The sequence below is a fragment of the Hemiscyllium ocellatum genome, chromosome 14 (genome assembly GCF_020745735.1).
Source record: "Hemiscyllium ocellatum isolate sHemOce1 chromosome 14, sHemOce1.pat.X.cur, whole genome shotgun sequence".
NCBI lineage: Eukaryota > Metazoa > Chordata > Chondrichthyes > Orectolobiformes > Hemiscylliidae > Hemiscyllium > Hemiscyllium ocellatum.
The window spans coordinates 21,202,698-21,228,847 of record NC_083414.1 but is presented as its reverse complement, the minus strand read 5'-3'; the positions used below and the strand labels follow the sequence as shown (position 1 = coordinate 21,228,847).

The following is a 26,150-nucleotide window of genomic DNA, read 5'->3' as shown; positions in this document are numbered from 1 at the left end:
AAATTGAGTTAATTAACAGTTCTAAAAATTTCTACATTCAGGGTTTTTGCCGTGGAGTGCTCGGCAAAGGAAAGCCTTTAGAGCTGTCAGCTTTTCCCACAGCTCCGTTCATGCCCAAATTCAAAATGGAATTGCTATCTCTGACCCACCATAAGGAGCTGCCTGCCTGCACTGTTCAATTGTGGGTGCTACTTAACTGGCCTTTGTTCCCCCCTCTTGCATTTTAAGTCCCGGGCTTCCCCTAGACATACATAAGTCCAATTTCGGTAAGGCCAACTATGCATGCACAAAAATTATCAACGTTAGGTAGTGACACTGATCACCCAGGTGCAGACTCATTCTGACCTGGGGAACATCTGCTGCTGATAACCAATGTCACATTTTGAAGGGTCAACTACTGTTTGCCTCATGCAAAATGCACAATGCAAGCAGATATCTGTATCAACTTACACTACATTGATTTCCATCCACCTTTCAAGCTGCTCTGTGATGTTCTGCTGCTTCCACTCGGTGAGGTTAGCTACAAAAACACCAGGATTAAAGGAGCATGTGCTTGCCTTCATACCAAGTTTCCTAATGGTTTCTTTTTTATAATCAAGGAATCCCAAATAAGTGTTCTAGAAAATATGAAAATACAATTAATGAATTATCGTGATTTTTCTTTAACAGTACTATTTTAGTAACCCAACCTTAGTTTGAACAGTAATTCGCTGATTGAGAAATAAAGTGGCAGTCAAAAGTAATTTCTAAATGTTCTGATGCTAATCAGACTATTCATTCCAAAATTAAATTTGACAGAGGTATGTTTGCCAAAGATATAAAAGAATATCTTTTATATGGGACAAGAGCAGCTATTTGGAATTAGGTCACAGATCAGACATTTCAATGCATAGCAGGACAAGGTTAATTTGTGAATGGTCTCTTGTTCCAAGGTTCAGTTTATCTTCTTTTCATTGGCGTTTATGCCTCAATAAATATGTCTGAACCAATACCACTGAAACAAATTATCTGGGGATTTATCATTTTGCTTTTTGCTGAACCTTATTATGCACAAAGGGGCTGATATTTCAAGAATACCATGCACACACAGTGAAGTTGTAGTGTGCTCCATAAACTATATTGGGCTGAATCTTATGTTTTTCTGGCTGTGTCAAGTTTTCTGGAGGTTTTGTCAAAGTGAGGCATAGCTGATTCTCTTACTGTATTGTACCAAACTCACCTCTTTAATTGCATATGACACCCCAATGGTCAATTTCTACTCCATGTTACCATGCACTGTTCTCAGAATCATCTCTGCACTCACCGATATACCAGAATTCTACAGCACCCTCAACTGAATTGACAACTTGCTGCAGTAATCACCATGCCATTTGTGAAAAGCTTAAAAGATAGCATGAGTTATTCTTCATGTTGAGATGGGCCTCACAGCACTTGTCATCCTGATTTTACTGCTCATCCTGCCATAGCTCCCATTGCTCAGATCATGAAATGATTCTGCCCATTATTTCTTCTTAATACAATTTGATTTACAATTGAAATTCTAATCATAAATAATATATTTGCATTTTAACCAATCAAGTAGATGGTGATTAAAAAAGAAAAATGTGTATTAGAGTATACATTCATACCATATTGAATTGTTTGTAATGGATAGGATACAGGATAAACATATGTATAAAATTCATTCATAGTTTATAAATATAGAAGATAAACCATTATTGGTGATTGTTGCCTGGACATATCTCTCTGGCCGTCTCTACCACTTTCTTTATTTTATGGCACTTGATAAAATTTAGCTGTCATAATATCTCCATACATGTGCAATGTCAAATGCTATTTATAAATACTCTTACGAAATGTGTTGGGACCTTTATGGTAAATTTCCAACAGCCAATGGTGAAGTGAGAATCGGATGCCAATTGCGTCCTTCATTTTAGAATAAATTTACACATTTCAACATTACAAATATTTAGATAGAAGGGCAGATAACATCCAGTGTCTTAATCTTTTACTTGGTTCGGTTTATTTATCAAACATAACATTACAAATATTATGATCCCAGCTGATGTTATTACTGGTCAGATCAGATCCCAGACTGAAACCTGGCTTTAAAGATCATTTTTAAATTTGTTTTGACTTCAACAAAAGCTTAAACATATACATGCAATACTGCAGATTTTGTTTCAAAAATAAAAGAGGTTTATAAAAAAAATTAAGATAAAATGAAATAAACTGAAGTATCTACATATAACAGAAATTCGAAAGATTTTTGAGCACTGAATATAATCTCTTTAATCCCAAAACATCCCTTATAAATTGTAAATAAGAAGGATTCTGGGTAATCCAAGATAGGGGACTGGAAAAAGTTGTGGCTGTAAGAGTTGCTCGTTTTTGAGGTATTTCAGGTGTTGGAGTTTTGGTTATGAAAAAGAAGGAAGCATACTCAAATGTATGCTGTTTTGGAAAAACCAGGGGTGACAGATTCTCAGGGGAATGTAGCACGTGCAGCCAAGTTTCTGGTAATGAGACTGGCTCTAATGCAATGAGGGGCACGTCGGGTTCCAAGAAATAATTGTATTACGGGACTTCCTAGTCTGAGGCACAGACAGATGTTTCTGTGCCCAGCAGCAAAAAATCAGAATGGTGTGTTGTCTCTCTGGTGCCAAGATCAAGGGTACCATAGAGAGGGTGCAGAATGTTCTCAAGGGGAAGAGGGACCAGCAGGAGACATTGGAACCAATGACTTAGGAAGCGAAAAGGATGAGATTCCGAAGGGAGAATATAGAGAGTTCAGCAGGAACTTAAAAAGGAGATCCGTGAGAGTGGTAATATCTGGATTACTCCCAGTGCTGTGAGCTAGTGAGGGTAGGAATAGGAGGATAGAGCTGAAGAACTGGTGTATGAGAGAAGGATTCACATTTTTGGATCATTGGAATCTCTTCTGGGGGTGAATTGACCCATACAAGAAAGACAGATTGCACCTAAATTGGAAGGGGACTAATATACTAGCAGGGAGATTTGCTAGAGCTGCTCAGGAGGATTTAAACTAATAAGGTGGAGGGGTAGGACCCAGGAAGATAGTGAGGAAAGAATCAATCTGAGATTGGTACAGTTGATAAAAGAAGCGAGTCAAACAGTCAGGGCAGGCAGGGACAAAGCAGAGAACAAGATAGGACTGATAAGTTAAACTGCATTCATTTTAATGCAAGAGGCCTAACAGAGATGGTAGATGAACTTAGGCATGGTTAGGAACATGGGACTGGGATATCATAGCAATTACAGAAATGTGGCTCAGGGATGGACAGGGCTGGCAGCTTAATGTTCCAGGATACAAATGCTACAGGAAGGACAGAAAAGCAGGCAAGAGAGGAGGGGGAGTGGTGTTTGGCACTTTTGATAAGGAATAGTATTACAGCTGTACTTAGTTAGGATATTCGTGGAAATACTTCCAGGGAAGTCAGGAGGGCAAAAAAGATAAGTTTGGAAAATAGGGTTAAGTAGAATCCAAAGGAATTCCACAAATACATTAAGAACAAAAAGATAACTTGGGAGAGAAGAGGGCCCCTTAAAGTTCAGCAAGGCTGCCTATTTGTAGAACCGTGGAGAGGTTGGGGGAGGAGAGGGAGTGGAGAGATACTAAAGGAGTATTTTGCATCAGTGTTTACTGTGGAGAAGGATATGGAAGATAGAGAACATAGAGGAAATAAATACTGACATCTTGTAAAATGTTCATATGACACAGGAGGTGGTGCTGGATGTCTTAAAATGCATAAAGGTGTATAAATCCCCAGGACCTGATCAGGTGTACCATAGAACTCTGTGGAAAGTTAGGGAAGTGATTGCTGGGCCCTTTGCTGAGATATTTGTATCACTGATAGCCACAGGTGAGGTGCCGGAAGACTGGAGGTTGGACAACATGGTGCCACTATTGAAGAATGGTGGTAAGGAAAAGTCAGGGAACAATAGACCAGTGAGCCTGACATTGGTGGTGGCCAACTTGTTAGAGGGAATCCCGAGGGACAGGATTTACATGTATTTGGGAAGGCAAGGACTGGTAAGGGATGGTCAACATGGCTTTGTATGTGGGAAATCGTAAAATGAACTTGATTGAGGTTTTGGAAGAGGTAACAAAGAAGATTGATGAGGGTAATGAGGTGGACGTGATTTATATGAACTTCAGTAGAGCGTTCAACAAGGTTTCTCATGGTAGACTGGTTAGCAAGGTTAGATCTCATGGAATACAGGGAGAACTAGCTATTTGGATACAGAATAAAAACCAACAGAACTGCAGGTGCTATAAATTTGAAATAGAAACAGAAGTTGCTGGAAAAGCTCAGCACGTCTGGCAGCATCTTGAAGAGAAATCATAGTTAACATTTCTTCACAGATGGTGCCAGACCTCATGAGCTTTTCCAGAAACGTGTTTCTATTTGGGTACAGAACTTGCTCCAAGATAGAAGACAGGAGATGATGGAGGATTGCTTTTCAGACTGGAGTCCTGTGACCAATGGTGTGCCATAAGGATCGGTGCTGGGTCCACTATATTTCGTCATTTATATAAATGATTTGCATGTGAACATAGGAGGTATGGTAAGGAGGTTTGCAGATGACAGCAAAACCGGAGGTGTAGTGGACAGCGAAGGTTACCTCCAAGTACAATGGGATCTTGGTCAAATGGGCATTCAATTCTGGTCTCCCTGCTATGGGGAGGATGTTGTGAAAGTTGAAACGGTTCAGAAAAGATTTACAAAGATGTTGCCAGGGCTGGCATACTTGAGGTTTAGGGAGAGGTTGAATAGGCTGGGGCTGTTTTCCCTGGAGCGTCAGAGGTTGAGAGGTGATCTTATAGAGGTTTGTAAGATCATGAGGAGCATGAATAGGATAAATAGACAAAGTCTTTTCCCTGGGGTGGGGGAGTTCAATACTAGAAGGCATAGGTTTAAGATGAGAAGGGAAGAATTTAAAAGGGATCTAAAGGGAAACATTTTCACGTAGAGGGTGGTGCGTGTGTGGAATGAGCTATCAGAGGAAATGGTGGAGGCAGGTACAATTACTACATTTAAAGGGCATTTGGATGGGTACGTGAGTAGGAAGAGTTTAGAGGGATTTGGTCCATTGCTGCAAACGGTTCTAGATTTAGGTTATCCGCTCAGCTTGTACAAGTTAGACTGAAGGATGTGTTTCCATGCTGTTTATCTCTGTGACTGTAGTAGTGCTGATGTGAATATACTTGTTCAGTTTAGTCTTAACTAATAATGAAAATTTAAAGCATAAGGACTGAACATAGGAACATGTGAAATAGAAGCAGTAGGCCATTTAGCTCATTGAGACCGCTCTCCCATTTAATATGATAATAGCTGATCCACTTCAACACCATTTTCCCAAACTACCCACAGAATCCTCGCTATCTGCCATATCTAGAAAACCTGCATGTGAGGCTTAGCAGTGCAATAAGCTCTGACCTATTTAAGGAACCTCATTTGCATGGTTGCTGTGCACCTATCCACTTTTCCAAGTTGTAGGAAAGTTGATTGGCTAAGAATGGGGAAAATAAATACAACATTATAATGGCTCAAATATTAGGGTGGTATCAATATTCCAGATTGAATAATCAGATTCCTTGTTCCACACATCATATCATTGAGAATGTCTGACCTTCACTACCTGTGTCTTGAAATTAAATCAAAACAATGAAATATAATTCTTAATAGATTCCAGTCAAATTTAATGCATCACATATGATACAACAGATGATCAATGTTCCAAAGAGTAAATTCTACACTGTATGTTAAATACCTGACTTCCAGCACCTCTAACCAACACCTTTGAAGATACAGAATCGCAATCTTCAGAAAATGCTGCAGCATGACCTGCCTTCAGCTCAGTGTCATAAAGTTCACGGATATCTCCTAATGCACCAGGTGTAAGAGAAAAATAAGTACAGCTCACATTTGTATTGTGTTTCATTAAGTTGAAATGTTTCAAAGTATTCCAAGAAATAAATTAATTTTGGAATGCTGCTTCATTTGTAACAAGTAAATTTAGAAGTTTTAGTTTGTGTTATGACTATGAAAAGACATTTTATGAAAAAAATTACTTGAGTAAACTACCACCATACATTGATGTAATTGATGGAAATGCAGTTGCTATAATTTAGTTGCCTAAAATAAGGAAATGTAGTGGTTGAAAATTAAAACATTTTGAAAAATTCTCATATTAGAAATCCAATGCATGGTATTAGCCATTTCACTAAATCATAACAAAATAAAATGAATTATAATTAAAACACAATTTATCTATGCAGTGATCTGTCTGTTGACATTTTTAAGCTATGTTCAGATGTATACAATAGAAGCAAAGCAAAAGCTTACCTTGCACAATCACATCATCATCCAGGTAAATGACTTTCTCTGTGCCAGAAATCAAAATAGGTAGATAAAACCTTGCAAAAGTCAACTGGAAAACAATGATAGATAACTGATCAAGATATGGGATTTAATATTTGGTTCTACTTTAGTTAGTAAATTGATCTAAGTTTAACTAAATACTAGCAAGATGAAATGTTTTCTTTTACAATTAATTTCCTGGCAAGTATAGATACAATCTAATCTTGATTACTATTCTAATATTAAATTTGCACTGACTACATGCATAATTATCCAATGTGCCCATGAGATGGAAGACTGGAAAACACAAGTGAGGAAATATCAAGTAGAATGCCAGTTATACAGTAGGTATCACTCAAAGACTCATATCCATAAGGAGTAACAATATCAGCAAACTTGAGTCATATCCCTGGTTTGCATGTCTGGCAGCTGTGTGCAGATTTGTGAACTATAACTTCCAGTAAGTCCATATCTGCTGCTTGGTACTGTCTTCCACAAATGGCAATGGATGCTGGCTCAGCTGTAAATTTAAAATCTGCGAGACACACTTTTGTTTCATTAAGCAAAGGTATTAAAGAGTATGGACCAAAGGCAGATATACAGAGTTAGGCCGTAGATCAGTCATGATCTCATCCAATGATGGAATAGGCTGGAGGGGCTAAATAACTTTCTCTTGTGGCCATATTACCAATCTCATTGTATGTTCCCAACTGAATTGCCATTGTCAGTGTTGTTCGGCAGCTGGGAAAACTCAGAATAGATTTTAACCTCTCATATTGCCTCAAAGCATCTTGGATGCCTGCTTATTCTAAGTGCTGTCAAATAATTGACTACGTCATGCCTCTCAGAGGGGCAGGTGTGTGTAACAAGAGTCCTATACATGGCACTGATTGGGTGGGATGCTCTTTGGGAGGTCAGTGTGAACTTGATGAGCCAAATGGTCTGCTTCACTGTTGGAATTCTACCCTATGATCAAGGAGCCCTAGCAAAACTAGAATCCATAGGTATGGATGGGGGGGGGGGCGCTTCAGGACATCTCTGGAGGAGTTTCTCAGGGTAGTATTCTAGATTCAATCTTCAGCTGCTTCATTAAGGACCTTCCCTTCATCATAAGATCAGAGGTGAGCATGTTCACCGATGATTGCACCATGTTCAGCACTATTTGTGACTCCTCATACTGAAGCAGTTCACATTCAAATGCAACAAGACCTGGACAGTATCCAAACTTGGACTGACAAGCTGAGTTGAATTGAATTTATTGTCACGTGTACAGAGGCACAGTGAAAAGCTTTGTCTTGCGGGCAATACAGGAAGATCACATAGTTAAGTAGCACAGATATTAAATAATAGGTAATCAGCGGCAAAAACAAAAACACAGCTACAGGCGAATATTAAGAGTTTGTGAGTCCATTCAGTATTCTAACAGTATGGTAGAAACTGTTGCAAAACCGTCTGGTCAGTGTGTTCAGGCTTCTGTGCCTTCTTCCCAATGGTAGAGGTTGTAGAAAAACATTGCCAGGATGGCATGGATCTTTCAGAATGCTGGCAGCCTTTCCTCGACCGCGGGCCTGGTAAACAGATTCTATAGATGGGAGGTTGGCCGTTGTGATTGCCCGGGCTGAGTTCATCACACTCTGTAACCGTCTCCGATCTTGAATGGTACAGGTGCCATACCAGGTAGTGATACATCCAGACAGAATGCTCTCGATGGCGGACCTATAAAAGTTGGCAAGGATATTCGCCATCATGCCAGATTTCCTCAGCTGCCTGAGGAAGAAGAGACGTTGTTGGGCCTTTGTAACAAGTGCATCCAATGAAGAGTCCAAGAAAGCTTGTTGTGGATGACCACTCCCAAGAGCATGACATGCTCCACTCGTTCCACCTCTTTGCTGTTAGTGTGTAGGGGGGGCATGAGTAACATCCTGCCAAACGTCAATAATAAGTTCCTTGGTTTGGCTGGCATTGAGAGCTAGGTTGTTCTCAGTGCACCATTTTTCCAGATCTTCCACCTCCCGTCTGTAGTCTGTTTCGTTGCCATCTGAGATTTGATCGACTATGGTGCTGTCATTAGCGAACTTGTAAATGGCATTAATTTGGTATTTGGTGATGCAGTCATGGGTATACAGTGAGTACAGTAGGGGGCTAAGTATGCACCCCTGGGAGGCTCCAGTGTTGAGTGTTAGTGAGGATGAAATATTGTCCCCAATCTTCAGTGGTTGTGGCCTGTGGGTCAGGAATCTGAGGATCCAGAAGCAGAGAGTGGGGCTTAGTCTGAGATCACTAAGTTTAGTAATCAGTCTTGAGGGGATAGTAGTATCGAAGGCTGAAGTGTAGTCAATGAGTAGGAATCTTACATAGCTATTCCTGGTATCATGATGATCTAGGTGGAGTGAAGGGCAAGTGATATGGCATCTGACGTGGACTTGTTGGTTCGATAGGCAAATTGGAAAGGCTCAAGAATAGTGGGGAGGCAGGAGTTGATTAATGCCATGACCAGCCTTTTAAAGCACTTCATGACACCGAAGTTAGGGCCTCTGGGCGGTAGTCACAGGGATGATGTTGGCCCTCTTGAAACAGACAGAGAGGGTGGCCTGCTGCAGGAGAGGTTGAAGATGTCCGAGGAGACCTCTGCCAATTGATCTGTGCATGCTCTGAATGCACAGCCTGGTAGTCTGTATGGTCTCATCGTTTTCCTTGGATTCACATGAAGGAAAATTGATCTGACCTCTGATGCTGTGACTGTTGGGATATGTTAGTCAGGACTTGTCAAAATAGGTGCTACCTCTCTGCTGAAATTATGCTCAAAACGAGCATAGAAGGCGTTGAGACGATCTAGGAGGGATGTGTCATTGCTATCTTGCACTCTTTTTAGAATCTGTGATGTCATTCACTCCTTGCCATAGGCACGGGGTCGCTCTGTCTAGGTCTCTAGTTTGGGTCTGTATTGGTCCTTGGCTGTCCTAATGGCTCTGCGAAGACCATACTTGGATTCCATATATTTGAATGAGTCTCCTGATCTGCAGGCAAAAGTGGGGACTGCAGATGCTGGAGATCAGAGTCAAGATTAGAGTGGTGCTGGAAAAGCACAGCAAGTCAGGCAGCATCAGGATGAAGGGCTCCTGCCCAAAATGTTGATTCTCCTGCTCCTCAGATGCTGCCTAACCTGATGTGCTTTTCCAGCACCACTCTAATCTTCACTCTTGATCTGAAGGCCTAATGCCTAGTTTTTAGCAGGTTCTGTATGTTCTGATTCATCCAGGGTTTCCTGCTGGGGGATACTTGGATTGACTTCCTCATTATGCAGCCCTTCACATACTTGCTGATAAAAGTCTGTGACGGTGGTGGCGTACCCGTCCAAGGTAACCGCAGACTGTTTGAACATGACCCACTCACCCAATTCCAGACAGCACCGGAGTTGATTCTTGCCTCCTCCAACCAGCACTGGATCTGTATCCGCAAGGGGCAAATAACATTTGTGCCACAGAAATACCAGGCAATGACATCTCCAAAAAGAGACAATCTAATCACTGCTCCTTGACACTTAATGGTGTTACCATCAGTGAATTCCCCGACTATGTACATCCTTGGGGTTATCATTGACCAGAAACTCAACTGGACTTGTGTCATAGTGGCTCAAGAGCAGGTCATAGGCTTGGACTTCTTGGCCCAGTAATGCATCTCCTGATTCTCCAAAGCCTGTCCACCATCTACAAAGCACAAGTTAGGAGTGTGATAGAATACTCCTCACTCACTAGCAGCTCCAACAACACTCAAGGAGCTGGACAAAGCAGCCTACATCCACAAGCATTCACTCCCTCCACTACTGACACTCAGGAGCAGCAATGTGTACTATCTACAAGACATACTGCAGAAATTCACCAAAGATCCTTGAACAGCACCAAACAAACCCACAATCAATTCTATCTAGGAGAACATGAATACCAGATATATGGGAACATCACCACCTGCAAATTCCCCTCCAAGCCACTTACCATCCTGAGTTACAAATATATTGGTGTTCCTTCACCGTTGCTGCATCAAACTCCTGGAATTACCTCCCAAAGGGCATTGTGGGTCAGCCATTGTGGATTGCAGTAATTCAAGGAAGCAGCTTACCATCACTTTCTCAAGGGCAACTAGGGATGGGCAATAAAATGCTGGCCCAGCCAGTGATGTCCACATCTCACGAGTAAATTCAAAAAAAAGGACCTCCTCCTACATTTTATATAATCTATTTATTGGTACAAATGCAATGCAGATACTCACTGGTTTTATTTCAGTTGAATCACCCTCATCTTGTACCTTGCCTTTCAGAACACGAGGATCAAATCTAAGAATTTTATGCTTTATACCCATCAGTTCTTCCTTCTGAAGCCAAGCTCTAAACCAAAATTCAAGATTAATTACAATGATTTCATTTTAATCTCATATTAAATCAAGTATAGAACATAAACAGATTGGATTTTTTTGCAAAAATTAACAATGACACAAGCCTACCTTAAATGATCAATGGTGTCATTTGTCGTAACTACATAAAAGATCACATTTGACCTGGTGTTACTATATATACTATTTATAGCTGCTATTACGCCTCCAAGTCGCTCCTCCACAGCTGGGATCAGAATTGGAATCTCTTCACCAGTTCTCTCTTGTGCAATCCTCCGTACTCCATTATATTTTGAATCTAAAATGTAAAAATTGAAGTACAAAAGAAAGCTATTTACAAGTTTACGAGCGGTGTTAAATTTCTTCAATTAGCTGACAGAAGGCAAAAGCGGATACTGCATGGTTTGTAGCTCAGGTTGTGGTTTAGGGTGTAGGTTTGCTCGCTGAGCTGTAGGTTTGATATCCAGACGTTTCATTACCTGGCTAGGTAACATCATCAGTGGCGAACTCCTAGTGAAGCGAAGCTGTTTTCTCCTGCTTTCTATCCTGGGACAAGCTAAGCAAAGACATGCCAGAGAATTCCCAGAGGCCTGGCACTCCAACCCCAAAACCATAAACAAACACATAGATCTAGATATCATCTATCAATCCGTCAGAAAACGAACAAGAAATGACATCACCACAAACCCCATCCAGGACAAACATATAAATAGAAAGCAGGAGACAACAGCTTCGCTTCACTAGGAGGTTGCCACTGATGATGTTACCTAGCCAGGTAATGAAACATCAGGATATCAAACCTACAGCTCAGCGAGCAAACCCACACCCTAAAAATGGATACTTCTGGTTTCTTAAAAACTTAATTGTGACTACCACAAGAACTGGATGTTCAGAATGAGAATCTAGTCAATTATGATCCTTTAAAAAATGTCAGGAATTTGATTATAAACACAACTTTATATTCAAGGTTTGTGTAAAGATTCGTAGCTCGGAGCATAGCACTCATTCATGGATTCTTATCAACAAGCTCAGTGACCTGGACCCAATATACTGGCCACTACAATGAACAACCGGAACTGGCAACCGGAAGCAGCAGAAACAGAACCAAATAAATTCCAGACGATGCTGTACAGCAGCGCTTCACGGGAAACTCCATAGCACTGAAGATGTCACCCAGACGGGGACAAAACATCTGCAAATCAACATCCCAGCTTGTCATACATACTCACAACCACGACAACTTTCTATTTGATTGTGCCAGGACTATAATTACTGTTTCATTTTCTAGAGATTTAAACATAAAATAACCATTAATGAATAAATGCTAGATTTAGTCATTTAACAGATGTTCAGCAGGTAAGTAACAGTACACTTGTTTTATTTGCTTTTATATAAAAGATGATTGTTGCCCTTGAACTGAGGGGCTTACCAGTTCACTTCAGACAGTAAATATGAGTCAACCACATTACTGTTGGTCTGGACTCACACATAGATCAGACCAAGTAAGGATGGCAGAGTTCCCTCCTGAAAGAACATTAGTGAAGCAAATGCGTTTTTATGACAACTTGCAGTAGGTGTCATGGTCACTATTATGGAGACTAGGCTTATTAATTGATTCATAAATTCCAGATTTATTAAATAAATTCAAATTCTACCAATTTCTATGGGTATCTGAATTACTAATTCAGTGACATTAGTACAATACCATTGTTCCTGCATTTGTTATGATCAAATGAATACAAACTTGTTTTTCCCTTTGCTGCGGAAGCCAGGCAAGAAACTAATATGAACAAAACTGATTCTGATAGCATAATTTGTCAATGTATAAGATATTAAAAGATAAAAATCGGCATTTATTACCACTTTACAGCAGTTAAAATTATTCATGAGTATTTTAACTTGTACTTGGCAAAAGCCTACCGATCTGATGTTAAATAGGGAGGTGATGGCTTAGTGGTATCGTTGCAAAATTATTAATCCAGAGACCCAAGTAATATTCTGGAGAATCCGGATTTGAATCCCACAGTTGGTGGAAGTTGAAGTCAAAAACAAAATCTGTAATTAAATGGCTAATAGCAAACCATGAAACCATGGTTGACTGTCAGAAAAAAAAACCCACAATGTCCTTTAGGAAAGGAAACAGCCATCCTTAGCTGGGATTTGACTCCCATCCCACAGCAATGTGGTTGACTCTTAACTGCTCTGTGGGCAATTAGGGATGGACAGTAAATGCTAACCTAGCCTGTGACACCCACACCCTGCAAATGAATAAAAAAATGCAAGAATAGCCAACACCACTTCTATAATATATCTACTATTAATATGTATGCTTGTCAAATTAAATTAGACAGTAACACAAAGTAAATATCATATTTTTTGCAACAACCATTCATTTGTTTCACTTACAATATTCATTACGTATTCATAATCAAACATCCATTTTTGAAACAGGAAAACAAATAAACAGATGAAGACTCCAAATAAAAACAGAACTCCAAAGGCAAATAGGGCATTGATGCTTACAAAACTTAGCTGTGTGAATGAGCTGGAACATAGATTGCTAAATATTGCTGCTTACCTGAATTCTCCTTCCTCAATAGGTCATTAGCATTGAATAGATTATGGTGCATAACTATCAAAAGCACAATTGCAACAAGTAGAATAATGAGGATATGAGCTGGAAAAGAATAAAAGATTAATAGATTAAAGTATTAAAAATAAATTTCACTTATTACATATTTCTCCTCTATAAATTTCACTTTCATTCTGCAGGAGTTGTATTATGATGCAGTTCCATGATTCATTGATTAGTCTAGACAGTGAGTGACAATGAGATTTTAAATTGTGACATCATCATTGTCAATCAAATTCTTCCCATACTCCTACATACAGTGCTCTCTTCAGTGACAAGATAACAGATAATGTGATCAGGATTAAAAACTCTATCAAACAATATTTCACCATTGTAAAGGAGTGGTGAATCCAATTACAAACCACTGTAGTATGATGAATAACTCATCATGATCCAAGCTGTTAACATTTGGGGTCTCGCCAACCATATATGATGTAAATACACCGATGTGTTTGCTCACATGTCACTGTGTGGAGACTAAACCAACTTTGTATAAGGGATTGTTTATTTGTTATTTAGTTAAGTAAAAGTTATGCTCATGTCAAATATTAATTTTTGATTAATTAGTGGTAGACAGACATTGACTTTTTAAAATAGATTTAGGACCAGACCAGCCTCCCCCAGAACATATTATAGATGATGGCCTGGACCACAACTTTCATTTTATTTTAAAGGCAAGTAGAAGGTGCTACATTCAAGATAGGATTCGATAGAGCCACCCCTAAGCTTTAATCAACTACACTTTGTTTTGTTGCATTTTAATTGCATTGTAAGAATAAAGAATCAGTATACCTTTATACTATTAACATACTTTACAAGACAGTGTATTATTTAGCCACTAATCATCAACTGTTTTAATATATGCAGCATCCCTTAAACACACCCTTTGGTAAAGTGCAATACAGCAAAACAGTTATTATTATCACATACTGTCTCTCTCAGTAGAAACAATCTCCCCCTTTTGATTTCCCAGAAGAAAATCCTCTAAGTCTTCTATCTAGCAGCAAAGAGAACGCTAGCTGTCTGCTCCAGCAGCTAACTAATAAAACAACTCATTGAAAGCAAAACCATAGTCCTCAGCGTCTGTGTGAGCCTGATCCCACCCACTCATGATTCTTTTGTCTTATTCAAACAAAAATCACCCAGAAAGAAATCTAAATCTATTTCCAAATTTCCTGTTGGGAGAAGACATCTCAGTACCACTGTGATAAAATCCTTCTAGGAGAAAGTGAGGACTGCAGATGCTGGAGATCAGAGCTGAAAATGTGTTGCTGGAAAGGCGCAGTAGGTCAGGCAGCATCCAAGGAGCAGGAGAATCGATGTTTCGGGCATGAGCCTAAAGAAGGGCTCATGCCTGAAATGTCGATTCTCCTGCTCCTTGGATGGTGCCTGACCTGCTGTGCCTTTCCAGCAACACATTTTCAGCTCTGACAAAATCCTTCTGCACAAGAAACAGGACAGAACATATCTCTTAATGGCAGATTATCGTCACAATAAATAGTTTTTAACTGAGACAAGGACACTGGACCTAATAAATGGCTGACAATTTTCATTACTATATCAACCACATTCCACACTTCTGGGATAGCTGAGACAATAAATATTTGGACAGCTTTCTTCCTATCTCATCAAAAATGGAAATTCATAATATATTTCTACAGAACAACAGTTTAATCCAAATGTAAATACTTAGGTAAAATATCTTGATCTAAAGATGACTGTGTAGATGTGAATGAATTACAGTTATCTTTTGGAATATACAATGGCTATTTGAATATCTGATGGCAATTAGAGATAAATCACATGACCAACCCCAAGCTCTGACTGTATATTTGGAGTTGAGCTTCCAGAATGTACCAGCAGCAGTGAGGAAGATTTCTCTCTATTTATGTTAATCTAGTTTGTCACCATGTATGCTGAGTTTGATTTCACCTATATTCCTACAAGGAGAGGGAAAACTTTGAATAGATTTCAGTTTCCACAGAAGTACTTCCAGAAGAAGACATCAACTTCAATCTTAAACTGTCCAGCTAAGGACCAAAAGGCCTTAGGTAGCTATACCAGACCAGACAGCCAACTATAACCAATGAGCTCTTATTTATCTTTTTAATTCGTATTGAATCATAACGTAGCCAAAGACTACCTCTTACTCCGTTATTTGTACTTCTTACATGTTTGGTTTGAGTGTCAGTACGCAAGTTGTGAAAGCTGAAAAGGATTTTCACATTTTCCATATTTTTACCTGGGTGGGTTTTAGCACAGTCAAATTAAGCTCTTGTTTAATTCGAGAAAACCTGCTGAGCTATATATATGTATGTCTTCACACAAACCGGTATACAACTAATTGGCAGTACATCCTTCTAAATTTGAAATCTCTATTACAATCAAATGAGAAGTAGGAAAAAAAGAAGGGAAATAATCCACCCCTCAAGTCTTAAGAAGATAGTTATTAATAAAGACCCTTGCATACCTTTCCTGAAAGGCATTTTGACTTCCTGCCACAACTTCAGTTCACATCGTTTAGATCTAGAAAATGAAGCAAACAATCAAATGTAAACTTGAAATAAAATTAAATGATTAAATGGACTCACCTACATTATTTATCTAGTTGCTTAATTTACTAGCACTACTCTATCGAAGTCATATATCCAGAAACTACATATTACAATGGAAAGTATACAACACAAATAATCACATACAAAAAAAGAAGAGTAATTGCTTGGCTTGTTGAATGAGATGAGAATCTAGATTGGAGTGGTGTTGGAAAAGCACAGCAAGTCAGGCAGCATCTGAGGAGCAGGAAAATCGACGTTTCAGGCTACAAAACTATATTCTTTAGACCAGCTAATTTTCTGTGAAGATAATTCTTCAAAATTGTACAGAAATTGAAATAAAATAGAGAATATATTAATTTGATCAATTATTATTCACTGGGGAGAATAGAACTTGTTTGTTTGGTCCATAAAGTGCAGATTCAGAGAATGAGAAAATTTCAGTGTTTCCTAACTTTGTTTTATATTTTCAGCACATGGAGACCTCTGCTTCTTTTTCAGAAAATTTAAAATGTATTGTTATTTTTAAGTTTCTTAAAGCAGTGTTGCTTGTGTCTTGCTTGTAACATCTTATGGTGTATATAATCTAAATAGGCATTTTACTACACAAATTCCATCTGCAGAAAGGCTTGCAATGAGTGAATATTGAATGGAAATAATATGATTCGATGACATGCACAATTAGGCGATAAAACACAAAGTTTCCTGAAACCAGTTTAACTCCTGGTTATACTGTTATACTGTTGACTGCTCACGTTTCAGACAATACCTCATTAACAGAATAAACAATAAAATAAGTAAAGGACAAAGAGTGGCCATGAGAGAAAAAGAGAGAGAGGGAAAGAATGCCAAATGAGCAGAACTAAAAATTACGTGCCTTAGGAGGGAACAAGATTTCAACCTTAGTCTAAACATCATCTTCATTGTGATATGTGGCACCACTAACATGATAAATTGGACTCAGGACAAACCTAGAGCTCAAAATTGAGCATGATGACTCAAAGCTATGGCCATTGTCTGCAGCAGACTTATATTTAACCACAATCTATAAGCTAAAGATTTAGCATGTCCCTCAATCTGCCTACCAAGCTAGATTCAATGAGGAGATGCAGGCCAGCACATAAAAGCAAAATAGTGTAGATGCTTGAAACAGATCTGAATCTTTATTTGTGTCTCTTTCCACAATACAGTGAAGGTTTTTCCAATCTTTTTTGTGTTTTCAAGCAGGTTAGCATGCCAAGAGCACCAGGCATATACGAAAATGAATGGCTGATCTGGTGAAGCTGCTAAACAGCAGAAGTAGCATGCAGAGCAAAATGCTCACACAATCAGTGGATCAGATCAAAACTCTGCTGTCCTGCCACATTTGGTCATGAATGGTGATGGAAAATTAAACCAATTACTAGACTACAGATTACACTATATTACTGTATTATAACCAAGTTTGCAGAGAACACAACAAAAGGCGAGGTGGCAAGTGGTGATGGTGACACAAAAAGACTGCAGTGAGATATAGACAAATTAAACAAGTGGGCAAAAACTAACAGATAAAATTTAATAGGCAGAAGTGAGGACTGCAGATGCTGGAAACCAGAGTTTAGATTAGAGTGGTGCTGGAAAAGCACAGCAGGATAGGCAGCATCCGAAGAGCAGGCCTGCTCCTCGGATGCTGCGTGACCTGCTATCATTAGAGGAGGTCCAGAGTAAGTCAACAAGCATAGGCAGCATCCGAGGAGCAGGAAAATCGACGTTTTGGGCAAAAGCCCTTCATCAGGAATAGAGGCAGGAAACCTCCACGATGGAGAGAAAAATGGAGGATGGGGAGAAGGTAGCAAAGAGTACAATAGGTGAATGGGGGTGGGGATGGAGGTGATAGGTCAGAGGGGAGGGTGGAGCGGATAGGTGGGAGGGGAGATCGGCAGGTAGGACAGGTCATGAGGACAGTGCTGAACTGGAAGGTTGGAATTGGGATAAGGTGGGGGTGGGGGGGAAAGAGGGGAAATGAGGAAACAAGTCCACATATATGCCTTGGGTTGAAGTGTTCCGAGGCAGAGAATGAGGCATTCTTCCTCCTGGCGTTGGGTGGTTAGGGTGCAGCGTTGGAGGAGGCCCAGGACCTGCATGTCCTCAGCAGAGTGGGAGAGGGAACTGAAATGTTGGGCCACAGGGCAATGGGGTTGAATGGTGTGGGTGTCCCGGAGATGTTCCCTGAAGCGCTCCGCAAGGAGGGCTCCAATCTCCCCAATGTAGAAGAGACTGCATCGGGAGCAATGGATTCAAGAAATGACATTGGTGGATATGCAGGTGAAATTTGATGGATGTGGAAGGCTCCTTTGGGGCCTTGGATGGTGGTGGGGAGGAGGTGTGGGCGCAGGGGAGTGTGCCAGGACAGGAGGGTGGTTTGTTGGGGGGGGCGTGGACCTGACCAGGTAGTCACAGAGGGAACGGTCTTTGCGGAAAGGGGTGGAAGGGAAATATATCTCTGGTGGTGGGGTCCGTTTGGAGGTGGCGGAAATGTTGGTGGATGATGTGGTTAATGCGAAGGTTGATAAGGTGGAAAGTGAGGACCGGTGAGTTCTGTCCTTGTTACGGTTGGAGGTGGGGTTTGATGGTGGAGGTGCAGGATGTGGATGAGATGCGTTGGAGGGCATCTTCAACCATGTGAGAAGGGAAATTGCGATCTCTAAAGAAGGAGGCCATCTGGTGTGTTCTGTGGTGGAATTGGTCCTCCTGGGAGCAGATACGGCGGAGGCGGAGGAATTGGGAATACGGGATGGCATTTTTGCAGGAGGTAGGGTAGGAAGAGGTGTAATCTGGGTAGCTGTGGGAGTTGGTGGGTTTGTAAAAAATGTCAGTGTCAAGTCAGTCGTCATTAATGGAGATGGAGAGATCCAGAAAGAGGAGGGAGGTGTCAGAGATGGTCCACGTGAATTTAAGGTTGGGGTGGAATGTGTTGGTAAAGTTGATGAACTGCTCAACATCCTCGCAGGAGCGCGAAGTGGAGCCGATGCAGTCATCAATGTAGTGGAAGAAGAGGTGGGGAGTGGCGCCGGTGTAATTTCGGAAGATGGACTGTTCTACATAGTCGACAAAGACACAGGCATAGCTGGGGCCCATACGGGTACCCATGGCTACCTCTTTGGTCTGGAGGAAGTGGGAGGATTCCAAGGAGAAATTGTTAACGGTGAGGACCAGTTCAGCCAAACAAATGAGAGTGTGTCAGTGGAAGGGTACTGTTGGGGACTTCAGGAGAGGAAGAAGAGGAGGTCTTGGAGGCCCTCGTCATGGCGGATGGAGGTGTGGAGGGATTGGATGTCCATGGTGAAGATGCGGCGTTGGGGGCCGGGGAAACAGAAGTCTTGGAGGAGGTGGAGGACGTGGGTGGTGTCTCGAACGTATGTGGGGAGTTCCTGGACTGGGGGGATATGACAGTATCAAGGTAGGTAGAGATGAGGTCGGTGGGGCAGGAGCAGGCTGAGACAATGGGTTGGTCAAGGTGTTCAGACTTGTGGATCTTGGAAAGGAGGTAGAATTGGGTGGTGCGGGGTTCCCAGCCTATGAGGTTGAAAGCTGTGAATGGGAGATCTCCTGAGGTGATAAGGTTCTGTATGGTCTGGGAGATGATGGTTTGGTGATGGAAGGTGGTGTCACGGTCGAGGGGGCGGTAGGAGGAGGTGTCTTCGAGGTGGCATCTGGCTTCAACGGTGTAGAGGTCAGTGCGCCAGATTAGCAGTGCACCCCCTTTATCTGCTGGTTTGATGGTGAGGTTGGGATTGGAGCAGAGGGAGTGGAGGATTGTGCATTGTGAGGGTGAGAGGTTGGAGTGGGGGAGGGGGTTAGACAGTTTGAGGCGGTTAATGTCTCACCGGCAGTTGGAAATGAAGAGGTCCAGGGTGGGCAATAGGCCAGCGCGGGGTGTCCAGGTGGAAGGAACGTGTTGGAGGCAAGTGAAGGGGGTCCTCAGAAGGTGGGCGGGTGTCCTGATTGTAAAAGTAAGCCGGAGGCAGAAGTGATGGAAGAATGTGAGATTTGCACTTTGGCAGGAAGAAGAAAGGTGCTGAATATTATATAAATTAAGAAAGACTACAGAAAACTAAAGCATAGAGGGACTTTGGGAGACTTCATCCATGAGTCACAAAAAGCTAGCATCCCAGTTCAGCAGGTAATAAGAAAGGCAAATGGAATGCTGGCCTTCTTTTCAAAAGGAACAGATTATAAACATGGTGAGGTTTTGCTAAAATTATACAAGGTATTAGTCAAACCACACCTGAACAGTTTTGGGTCCTTTATCTACGTAAAGATATTCTGGCATTGGAGGCAGTCCAGAGAAAATTCACCAGATTGATACCATGTATGGAGGAACTGTCCTGTGAGAATGGCTGAGTAAGTTAGGCCTGTACTCATTTAGAATTTAGAAGAATGAGAGGTGTACCTATTGAAATATACAAGATATGCAATATGTGAGGAAAAATTTTAGTTAGTTTGAAAAACCGAATTTGAACTATTCCAAAGGAAATAACAGTCAAGTTTCAGTGCTACAAATATCAAATGTTTTTTTTGAAAGTAGAGACAGGTCCCTGCTATGGACCAGACCTAACCCCCTTCAAATATATCAAGAAGTAGCTAGACCCTAACTTTTTCTTATTTAAAGGCAAGTGTAAGGTGCTGTAGTCCAGATGTAATTCGACTGTTTACACTATTCAGCTTTAAGCAAAACACACTTTATTTTTATTCTATAATTAAAATACAAACAAGAAAGAAGAAATGAAATAACCTAACTCTCTTGGAAAACTTAACAGAATAATAGGGATTATTTAACTTCTAAACAGCAACAGCTCCAATATACTAACCACCAAAAACACACTCTTGGCAAAGACAAATTCAGTGAAACAGATTGTCTCACTTGCAATTCTGGCAAGGTAGTCCAGCTTTTAGCTGTGGCAAAGAGAGAAAAAAAATGCAATGCCTCACAAGATATTTATTTCATTAGCTTGGAGGAAACAGCTCTGCACCCGTGGCTTAAAACCTCTTCAAAAGAAAAAGACGCAAGTTCCAAAGTTTGCTTTGTATACTTTTCAGCAATGTATGTACTGTACCAAATTGCCATCAGCACCAGCCTGGGAATTTCTTCTAGCTACAGCATGTTATGTCCACATCTATCTCACTCTAAAATTCATGGTTTCTAATTACATTTTCATTCAAATGATTATGATTTGTATGACTGTTTCCCTCTTACTCATTCTCAAACTCTGTACACCAGTAGTGCATTTTTACTTAAAATCAATTTCCAATTGATATGAAAACCCATAATGGGAAGTAATACGCAATAATCAATGGACTCTCTAGCTTTGATATTTGATTTCCAGACTCTGCCTATCAATCTGTATTAGAGAAAACACAGGTTTTGCTTACAGTAACTTTTATTTTCAAAACCAAGTTAATTTTTTGTCTTACTGTCTTTTAAAATTGCCATGAATAGTGTTTTGCATTTTGCAATCAGAATCCAAAATTGGTAAGCAATTTTGTTGTGCATTTTTACAGAGAAACATTATAATGGGTGTCTGCTTCAGAAATTGCTAAAAATAAGAATTCTGATCTTTGGAAATTTTAAGATCCTTTAAGCCATACCAATACGTATTATTTATTAACATATTGTGAAATACGGTCTGAGGACTCTATAACAGTTAACGTTTTTATAAAAAGATTTTCTTTCAGCATGCTTAAAAGACTGCATGGGCTCGTCAATATATTCCCACATTATTTATAATGATAATGTCATAGAGTCATAGAGATGTACAGCACAAAAACAGACCCTTCGGTCCAATGTGTCCATGCCAACTAGATATCCAACTCTAATCTAGTCCCACCTGCCAGCAACCGGCCCATATGCCTTCAAACTCTTCCTGTTCAGTACCCATCCAGATGCCTTTTAAATGTTGCAATTGTACTAGCCTCCACCACTTCCTCTGGTAGCCCATTCCACACACGTATCACCCTCTGCGTGAAAAACTAACCCCTTAGGTCTCTTTTATATCTTTCCCCTCTCACCCTAAACCTATGCCCTCTAGTTTTGGACTCTGCTACCCGAGGGAAAAGACATTGACTATGTACCCTATCCATGCCCCTCACGATTTTATAAACCTCTATGAGGTCACCCCTCAGCCTCCGATGCTCAGGGAAAACAGCCCCAGCCTATTCAGCTTCTTCCTATAGCTTAAATCCACCAACCCTGGCAACATACTTATAAATCTTTTCTGACCCCTTACAAGTTTCACAACATCCTTCTGCTAAGAAGGAGACCAGAATTGCACACAATATTCCAAAAATGGTCTAACCAATGTCCTGTACAGCCACAGCATGACCTCCCAACTCCTGTACTCAATACTCTGAACAATAAAAGAAAGCATACCAAATGCCTTCTTCACTATCATATCCACCTGCGACTCCACTTTCAAAGGAGCTATGAACCAACACTCCAAGGTCTCTTTGTTCAGCAACACTCCCCAGGACCTTACTATTCAGTATATAAGTCCTGCTAAGATTTGCTTTCCCAAAATGTAGCACCTCACATTTATCCAAATTAAACTCCATTTGCCACTCCTCAGCCCATTGGCCCATCTGATCGATATCCCATTGTAATCGGAGGTAACCTTCTTCACTGACCACTACACCTCCAATTTTGGTGTCATCTGCAAACTTACTGACTATACCTCTTATGCTCACATCCAAATCATTTATAAAAATGACAAAAAATTGTGGACTGAGCACCGATCCTTGTGGCACTCCACTGGTCACAGGCCTCCAGTCTGAAAAATAACCCTCCAGCATCACCCTCTGTCTTCTACCTTTGAGCCAGTTCTGTATTCAAATGGCTAGTTCTGCCCGTATTCCATGAGATCTAACTTTGCCAACCAGTCTCCCACAGGGAACCTTGCCGAACGCCTTACTGAAGTCCATGTGGATCACGTCTACCTCTTTGTGACTTCTTCAAAAAACTCAATCAAGTTTCTGAGACATGATTCCCCATGAACAAAGCCATGTTGACTATCCCTAATCAGATCTTGCCTTTCCAAATACATGTACATCCTGTCCCACAGAATTCCCTCCAATAATTTGTTTAACACCGACATCAGGCTCACTGGTCTGTAGTTCCCTGGCTTGTTCTTATCATCTTTTTAAAATTGTGACACCATGTTAGCCAACCTCCAGTCTTCCAGCATCTCACCTGTGACTATCGATGATATAAGTATCTCAGCAAGAGTAGAGTGATGCTGGAAAAGCACAGCAGGTACTTCATCAGGAATCCCAAAACGTTGATTTTTTCTGCTCCTCGGATGCTGCCTGACCTGCTGTGCTTTTCCATGATCACTCTAATCTTGACTTTAATCTCTAGCATCTGTAGAACCCACTTCTGCCTATCTCATCAAGAGGCCCAGCAATCACTTCTCTACCTTCCTCCAGAGTTCTAGGGTACACCTGATCAGGTCCTGGAGATTTATCCACTTTTATGTATTTCAAGACATCCAGCACTTCCTCCTCTGTAATATGGACATTTTTCAAGATGTCACCATCTATTTCCCTGCATTCTATATCTTCCATGTCCTTTTCCACAGTAAGTACTGATGCAAAATACTTGTTTAATATCTGCCCCATCTCCTGCGGCTCCACACAAAGGCTGCTGATCTTTGAGGGCCTCTATTCTCTCCCTGGTTATCTGTTTGTCCTTAATGTATTTGTAAAAACCCTTTGGTTTCTCCTTAACTGTATTTGCCAAATCTATCTCATGTCCCCTTTTTTGCCCTCCTGATTTTCCTGTTAAATGTACTCCTATTGCCTTTATAATCTAAGGATTCACTCAATCCATCCTGGCTATATCTGACACATGGCTCCTTCTTTTTCTTAACCAAATCCTCAATATAAATTGTTTGTAAACATGCTGTACATCTCTATGACTCTATAGAGTCATAGAGATGTACACAATCACCTGACAAAGGAGCGTCGCTCCGAAAGCTAGTGTGCTTCCAATTAAACCTGTTGGACTATAACCTGGTGTTATGTGATTTTTAACTTTGCCTATTTCCGATAGCCATACCCCTCATGATTTTCTAAACATCTATAAAGGTCACCCCTCAGCCTCAGATGTTCTAGAAAAAAAAAATTCCCTAAAGGACTGAACACGAAACAACGATTTTTAAAATAAACATATGACAGAAGTTGTTTGACAGACTGCTCCTTTCATGCTTTCATTCCAAAGCATGCCAAGCAAGACCACAGGTGTTCTTTTGTAAATCTCAAAGCTTTTTTCCAGTGCAATTTATATCAAAATGACTTATATTGAGGAATTTTTCCGATAGTAATATGGGAAAGGGACGGTAAAAACATTGAAGTTGTCTATGCAACTCACATCAGGGCTATTTCTCCCACAAGAAACAATGGAATAAGGTACAGGCTGGGACTATAATGGTAATCAAACTGAAAAGTGCTGGAGACCCTAGTGCTTCAGGCAGGAGAGAAAGGATGGGGAGAAAGGATATTAACGGTTCAGATGAAGTGATCGGAATGTGAGAATGGCAGAACAATGTCATGTCTAACTGCAAGGTTGGAAAGACAGTCACACGAGTGGGGGAGGGGAGAGAGAGGACATGGTGACAGTGAATGTAAAGCTCAAAGAAAGGGAAGTAATGCAAGTGGACACAAAGTCTGAAGGTTTTGAACAGAACATTGTGCCCAGAAGGTTGGAAAGTGCTTAGTCTGAAGATGAGATGTTGCTCCTCCAGTTTTCGCAGTGATTTGCTGGAGTATTGCAGTATTCTGAGGAGGGCAGACAAGTGGGCACTATGATAAAAGGCAGTAACTGTAATGCTGTGTTTCAAATCTCAAAATATGTACTAAACACACATTATACTGTACAACAGAATGTACACATCTTCTGTGATTTTTGAGAAGATTTATAGCCTAGGTTGAAGTTCAGGTTGTAAATTTGCTCACTGAGCTGGCAGGTTTATTTTCAGATGTTTTGTCATCATGCAAGGTAACATCATCAGTAAGCCTCTGGTGAAGCGCTGGTGTTCTGTTCCGCTGGCATTTGTGTGTCTTGGTCTGTTGCGGTGGGTGATATCATTTCCGGTTCTTTCTCTCACAGGTTGATAAATAGGGTCCAAATTGATGTGTTTGTTGACGGAGTTTCAGTTTGAATGCCAGGCCTCTAGTAATTCCCCTGCCTGTCCTAGGATGGATGTGTTATCCCAGTCGAAGTGGTGCCCTTCTTCGTCTGTATGTAAGGATACTAGTGATAGTGGATCATGACTTTTGGTGGCTAGTTGGTGTTCTTGTATCCTGGTGGCTACTTTTCTGCCTGTCTGTCCGATATAGTGTTTGTTACAGTCCTTGCATGTCCAGGAATTACGAGCAGAAGAAGAAAAATACCTATACAGCATATTCAAAAAGAATGGGTACCCGATAAACACAAGCAGAAGTGGGTACTGCAGATACTGGAGATTAGCGTGGTGCTGGAAAAGCACAGCAGGTCAGGCGGCATCTGAGACACAGGAAAACTGACGTTTCGGGCAAAAGCCCTTAATCAGGAATGAGACCGGGAGCCTGGGGGGTGGAGAGATAAATGGGAGGGGGGGTAGGCCTGGGGAGAAGGTAGGTAAAAACAATGACTTCAGAGGCTGGAAACCAGATTCTGGATTAGTGGTGCTGGAAGAGCACAGCAGTTCAGGTAGCATCCAGGGAGTAGGAGAGTCGACGTTTTGGGCATGAGCCCTTCTTCAGGAATGAGGGAAGTGTGTCCAGCAGGCTAAGATAAAAAGTAGGGAGGAGGGACTTGGAGGGGGGGGGGCGCGTTGAAAATGCGATAGGTGGAAGGAGGTCAAGGTGAGGGTGATAGGCCGGAGTGGAGGTGGGGGTGGGGGCGGAGAGGTCAGGAAGAAGATTGCAGGTTAGGAAGGCAGTGCTGAGTTGGAGGGATTAGACTGAGACAAGGTGGGAGGAGGGGAAATGAGGAAACTGGAGAAATATGAGTTCACCCCTTGTGGTGGATGGAGGGTTCCTAGGCGGAAGATGAGGCGCTCTTCCTCCAGCCATCGTGTTGCTATTGTCTGGCGATGGAGGAGTCCAAGGACCTACATGTCCTTGGTGGCGTGGGAGGGGGAGTTGAAGTGTTGAGCCACGGGGTGGTTGGATTGGTTG

At 41.1% G+C, this 26,150-nt stretch overlaps 1 protein-coding gene across 2 annotated transcripts in view; it reads right to left on the bottom strand.

Annotated features, from left to right (window-relative positions):
* Positions 1-26,150, bottom strand: part of glt8d1 (glycosyltransferase 8 domain containing 1) — a 37,737-nt gene that overhangs the window by 3,332 nt on the left and 8,255 nt on the right. For both annotated transcript variants that reach the window (XM_060835132.1, XM_060835134.1), the window contains exons 2-8: positions 15,875-15,930; positions 13,351-13,449; positions 10,884-11,070; positions 10,653-10,767; positions 6,372-6,456; positions 5,797-5,909; positions 451-617 (exon numbers count right to left, since the gene is read on the bottom strand). In XM_060835132.1, the coding sequence (XP_060691115.1) occupies positions 451-617; positions 5,797-5,909; positions 6,372-6,456; positions 10,653-10,767; positions 10,884-11,070; positions 13,351-13,449; positions 15,875-15,890 (782 nt within the window). In that variant the 5' untranslated portion in view covers positions 15,891-15,930. The remainder of the gene's footprint in view (positions 1-450; positions 618-5,796; positions 5,910-6,371; positions 6,457-10,652; positions 10,768-10,883; positions 11,071-13,350; positions 13,450-15,874; positions 15,931-26,150) is intronic.